We start from the raw sequence: 6,491 nt of genomic DNA, 5'->3' as shown, positions 1-6,491 counted from the left end.
AAGTTGTCTTTTCCCAGAAACATTGTAACTTGTACTTAGTTCGATCTGGCTCAACTAAAATTAGCCCAACAAAGTTCTCCATAATAATAACGCTATTGATATTCTACCTAGGAATATCCGTTTTTGGACTTATATGTCTACACATTATTTGAATTTTCTTGCTTCTAAAGATGCTCTATTCCGTTGATAATAGCAATGCATTGAGTTTACTATAATATCAACTCAAATTGATGATCAAAAAATATTAGTACAGCATAATTACAATCCCTGTCTCTCTTAGTTTCTTATATGGAAATAATGAGCCAATACCGGTGGGTAGCAAGCTGGTGTGCTGTGGCTATGGCAATGGTGGTGCCATGGAAAATGTTGGAGTGGGTATGGTTCAAACCAAAAAGGCTTGAAAAATTCCTAAGGCAGCAAGGTCTCACAGGCACCTCCTACAAGCTACTCTTTGGAGATACAAAAGAGATCATGCAGACAACAAAGCTAGAGCCCATGAATCTTTCTGATGATATCATGCCTAGAGTGATGCCCTTTGTTCATAGGGCAATTCAAACCTATGGTGCTTCAACACACACAAATACATACAAACATACATACATACATACACATACATCATGATCTTTATTGGGGTTTACTTGTTTTGTAGGTAAGATTTTCTTTGCATGGTTGGGACCCATACCAACATTACATATCATCAATCCAGAGGTCGTAAGGGACGTCTTATCCCGCATGAATGAATTTCAAAAGCCTAGGAAAAACAATCCATATATTAAGATACTATCAACAGGTGTAATAGATTATGAGGGAGAGAAATGGTCTAAACATAGAAAAATCATCAATCCTGCTTTCCATGCCGAGAAATTAAAGGTTTGACTCAGACATGACCATTTTGAATGTTGGAGTCCCACATTGGCTACACTGTTCTAACTACATCCATATATGATGGAGTGTCATCTCTCTTCTCACAAGGGTTTATTTGGAGAAAGATTCAATTTATCTAATATTAAAGTTGATCTGTTGAGTTCTAAAAGTGTGACCATGATTTGTGTTTAAATTTCTTGGATGCAGTTGATGGCACCGGCTATGAACTTAAGTTGTTGTGAGATGATAAAGAGGTGGGAGACCTTGTTTTCGAATGAACAATCACTGGAGTTGGATGTTTTTCCCCATCTTCAAACATTATCTGGCGATGTAATTTCACGTACTGCATTTGGTAGTAGTTATGAGGAAGGTGTAAGGATTTTTGACCTTCAGAATGAAAATGGGTCCATACTTATGCATGTGATACAATCTTTATACATCCCTGGATCAAGGTAGATATTATCACGTAAATTCAATATATATTTTTTTAAATGTATGTATGTATAAATAGCTAAATACTATAATACTATAATAGCAATAATAATAATAATAATAATAATAATAATAATAACAGCACCCATAAATTATGACTTTACAATCATTGAGCTAAAATCTGGATTACCTAGATTCTTTCCAAACTCAAGGAGCAAAAGAATGGAGGAGATCGATCATGAAGTGAAGACTTTGATAAAGGGTGTGATCCATAAACGAACAATTGCAATGGAAGCAGGACAAAGCATGCACGATGACTTATTAGGCATATTGCTACAGTCGAACTACAATGAGATTCAGGAAACTGGAAACAAAAAATTTGGAATGAGCATTGATGAAATCATCGAAGAGTGTAAACTTTTCTACTTTGCAGGCCATGAAACTGTGGGTAATTTACTTGTATGGACCATGATTTTATTGAGCAGATATCCACATTGGCAAGAGCTTGCAAGAGAAGAAGTTTTTCAAGTTTTTGCACATAACCAACCAAATATTGATGGACTGAGCCGCCTCAAAATTGTTAGTTCACATTTCTCATCATTTGGATTGTTTTCTTAACGAAATGAAATGTCATATTTTCATAAATTTTGTTTTTTTAAGGTAAATATGATATTGCTCGAGGTTCTAAGGTTGTACCCAGGAGTGACAGCATTGTATCGAATGTGCATCAAGGAAACCAAGGTAGCTGGCATAAATATTCCTGAAGAAACACTGGTCATAATGCCGATATTAGCATTGCACCATGATCAAGAAACATGGGGCGATGATGCCATGGAATTCAACCCACAAAGATTCTCTCAAGGTGTCTCCAATGCAACAACTAGGGGACAACATTCCTATTTCCCATTCGGTGGGGGACCTCGTATATGTATTGGACAGAACTTTGCTATGTTGGAAGCCAAAATCGCAATGGCTATAATTCTACAACGATTTTCTTTCGTGCTGTCACCATCTTATTCACATGCCCCTCAATCTATCATCACTCTCCAACCTCAGTATGGTGCTCACTTAATTTTGAGGAAAGTAAACTTACCCAAGAGTGTGTAAAGCAAGAATTAAACTATTTGGGTATTCACTTCTTTGGATGTTTTTTTCTTCATTTCCCTATTGTGTTTCGGTTTGTAACTTTCATAACCTTATCATTATTAATGTATCGGAGTTACCATGTGTGGAAACCCCTAATGATACAAATATGCAAGGATCCTTGGTACTATCGAAGAGGTGTACAAAATCATCAAATTTTGTTATCCTAGTATTGGATGGAAAGATAACGTTTCACGGTTTGTTAAATGACAATTGACGATGTGTTAACACAACAAAGTGTCTGTTGATACACCACACCCAAGAAAAGCTTGGTCGGACCGGAAACATATATAAACCAAATTTAATAATGTACATCTCTTTTTCTCTTTAATATTGTGTTTATCTGTTTCGTCATGTGCCAACGTCCAAATATCTCCATGCTTTTCATATATTAGGTATATAATTTCCCCTGATTTATGAAAGAATAGTTGATAAGCTGAAAAATATGAACACGAGAATAAAATAATTAATATCTTATTGCAATTTAGAAAATAACTTAGAACTGGATTACAATTTCTCGTCTCTTTCTTTCTCTATGATCTGATAATCAAAACCTACATGTTTCGATATCTAAATAGTTGATAATAGTATCCTAGTTTGTTTCCTACTTGAATACAAACTTGCCATATATAATACATGCTTGTTCCCTAGGCAAAACGATATGCGTGAACCCTAAGCATCATCTTATGTTTCCTTGTTGCTCGAGGGATGTTCCCTTCATACACCTCATCGTGTATGGAAAGGGTAAAACCGGAAATTATCAATAATCACCCCCTAATTTCCGAATGGAAATTGAGAGGTCTTTGACCCCTAACATCTTGCGCATTTCAACGAACTTTATCTTAGCTAACGCCTCTGTCAAAATGTCAGCTCGTTGTTCCGTTTTGTTGACACGACCGACTATGATCTCCTTATCTTCAACTCATTCTCGTATATAGTGGAAATGAGATTTGATGTGCTTGCTCCGACCATGGAAAACTGGGTTTTTTATTATTGCAATTATTGATGTGTTGTCAACTTTAATTACCACTTATTGTACTCAAGAGCTTGTTATTTCTCCCAAAAGATCTCATAACCAAACTGCTTGACAACTTGTTACAAAAGCAGCCATATACTCAGCTTCACAAGATGATAATGCCACTGTTTCTTGTTTTTGAGAACACCACGTGATTGCTGATTCACTAAAGTAAAATACATCCCCGGTAGTACTTCTTTCATCTTCTTGATCAATGTTGTGACTGCAATCACAATACCTAACTAGACTTGTTAGATTATTGCGACTGTAACGAATCCCATATTTGATAGTACCTTTTACATATCGTAATATTTGTTTCATAGCAACAATGTGTTACTTCTTTGGAGTTTGCATATAACGACTAGAAATGATAATTGAAGAAACCAAATCAACACTTGTTTAAAGTAAATATCTCAATCTTCCAACTAGGATTCGATATTCAGTTGCATATGTGTCTTCCCCCCTCTCCTTTCGAGAATTTCACATTTGGATCTATTGGAACTAGAGTAGGATTGCAGTCATAGATCCCTGCATATTTGAGCACATTTTTATACCCTTCTTGCGTAATTAGTATGCTATCTTTCTTTTGATACACCTTTATTCCTAGGTAACATCGCAACATTCCAAGATCACTCATATCAAAGTTTGTTGCCATTGCTTGCTTGAACTTGTTTATAATTAACATGTTTGTTCCCGTAACAACCAAGTCATCAATGTACACTCCAACTAGCATTAGATCAGAATCTATTTTCCTTCGGTATACTGCTTGTTCTTGCACACACCTTTAGAACTTCATATTTTTGAGAATTCTGTCCAACTTCATGTTCCACGTTCGAGGAGCTTGACGTAAACCATATTACGCTTTTATGAGATTGAACACAAAATTCTTCTTATATTTTTTCATTTTTTTGAAACCTTCAGGTTGTTCTACATACGCTTCCTCTTGTAATTCGCCATGCAGAAACACGAATTTCACATCAAGATGATGTAATTTCCCATCCTTTTAAAGTAGCTAGTGCTATTAAAAATTTGATAGTTTCAATTCTCACTACCGGTGTAAAAACTTATTTGAAATCGATACCGTGTTGTTGAAGATACCCTTTTGCTACAATTCTAGACTTGTACTTGCTAATTAAGCCGCTTTCATCTCTTTTTATATTATAGACCCATTTTAAACATATAATGGTTGTATTGCATGGTATTTTTAAAAGTTTCCAAGCTCCATTTTTTTAATAGAGTAAATTTCTTCTTTCATTGCTTTCACCCATAAGGGATTCGTCTTGGCTTCATGATAATTTGAAGGTTCACCTTCATTGAGAGCTAAAAGTAACTCATGATTCTCGATGCAAAAGTCAGCTTTAAAATCATCATATCTTCTAGGAAGTTCTGTGTGGCGATTCGACCTTCGTTTGTGGAACTTCATCTTGTACAACCATTTCTGTATTTGTTGTAGGTGACATCAGTTATAATCTTGACTCACTTTCTTCACCTTGCCCGGTTTCATTTGTGTCTTCGTATGCTTCACCCGCTACCGGTCTACTTCCGACGTCGATCAAATATGGCCAATAAACCCAAAACATCTCGTGTTCTAGTGTAGGCTCGACTTCTTTTTCCCAACTGTAGCTTGAGTTTTCATCAAAAATAACATCTCGTGACACCGTGATTTTTTGATTCTTCGGATCATACATGCGATATGATTTGGACCCAGGTTAGGACCCAAAATATACCTTTTTTAGATCAATCATGTAACACTTGGTTCATTATACTTTTCAATTTAGACACTTGGGGTGTAATGGTTTGAAGAATTTCTCCCTAGGGGGCAGAATTGTCAACTTCAGGAAAGATGAAGTACGTTGGGCGTACTCCTTGTACGCTGAGCATACTAGTAGATGGAAGTCGCGGAGCTCATCCACGTACGATGGGCGTACGTGGAGTACGCTTAGTGTACGTGCGCAAGTTGGAAACCCTAATTTTAGGGCTTGTACCATATATAAGCCATAAGATTGTCTCTTTTGGCCTTGTTTAACCAGCCTCCATACCTTTGAAAACTCTAATTCGTCCCTTAGCCTTTGTGTGGTGCTTTTGAGCTCTTGTGAAGCTTTTGTGGTGTGTTTTGTGCATCTTGAAGGGCAAGGAGTAGGTTGAAGACTCATCCTTTGGAGAGGAGCTTAGAGATCCAACTTTAACACCTTTATTTTGTGGCTTTTGAGGTATAAAGTTCAAAGCTTGTCATCTCATTTCGTAGATCTATTCCTTGGCTTGCTGTTGGCTATGTTGGTTCCTTTTTGGTTGGTATTGTGGGCTAAGGACGTTTATGGCTCTTATCCTTGTAGATATGGGCATATTAAGGGTTTCTTAATCATAAAGGTGTAAACTTTATGGTGGGTTTGGTCTCATGCATGTGTTAAGTCATTTATTAAGCTATTTTAAGCTCTAGAGCCCCATTAAGCCATCTATGCACGTAAAGTTGGCAACATTACGTGATAAACCACCTAAAGGGAGTCAGATATGAGTTTGGGTTGAAGCCTTAACCTATTAAGGGATGCATATTGGAAGTTGGCCAAATTGGTGGAGTACGCTGGGCGTACAAGCAGGTACGCTATGCGTACAAGCCCTTAAGCGTGTAAACTAAGCGTACGATCTGAGTACGCCTCGTGTACTTAGCAGATTGGGCTTCAAACTTTTGGGCTCTCAGTTTTGGTCCATGTTGGACTTTAGTTGTCTTGAGACTTCTTGGGCCATCATGATTCTATTGTTGGGCTGTTGATATTTTATTGGACTCTCATGGATGAAGGCACATGAAAGGGATTCAGCCCAATTTGGAAAATTGGGCAATATTTGGGATGTGGGTGATTATTTTTGGAATTTGGTCTTTTTGGACAATTGGATTGGGCCTTGGCCCTGGGCCATGTTGGGTAAAGGGTAAAAATGTCTTTTACCCTAGTTTAGAGTCTTAGTGTGAGTTGGGATCCAATTATGAATTAGATGTTATTTTGTGGTTGATAGCGCGAGGATTTTAGCGGGCCATCAGCCAGAG

The 6,491-nt window shown here is 37.1% G+C and overlaps 1 protein-coding gene across 1 annotated transcript; it reads left to right on the top strand.

Moving 5' to 3' along the window:
- The first annotated feature begins 288 nt into the window (after window positions 1–288).
- Window positions 289–4,590, top strand: LOC145131626 (cytochrome P450 CYP72A219-like). The gene is made up of 7 exons (XM_079066291.1): window positions 289–562; window positions 650–870; window positions 1,072–1,316; window positions 1,491–1,875; window positions 1,957–2,379; window positions 4,376–4,441; window positions 4,549–4,590. Exons 1-7 carry the CDS (start codon window positions 289–291, stop codon window positions 4,588–4,590), a joined length of 1,656 nt encoding a protein of 551 aa, XP_078922417.1.
- The last annotated feature ends 1,901 nt before the right edge of the window (window positions 4,591–6,491 follow it).

Source organism: Lactuca virosa, chromosome 8 (assembly GCF_052849685.1).
Source record: "Lactuca virosa cultivar CGN04683 chromosome 8, Lactuca_virosa_CGN04683_v6, whole genome shotgun sequence".
In the NCBI taxonomy this organism is placed as follows: domain Eukaryota; kingdom Viridiplantae; phylum Streptophyta; class Magnoliopsida; order Asterales; family Asteraceae; genus Lactuca; species Lactuca virosa.
Note: the sequence above shows the minus strand (reverse complement) of the source record. Positions and strands in the feature narration are given on the sequence as shown.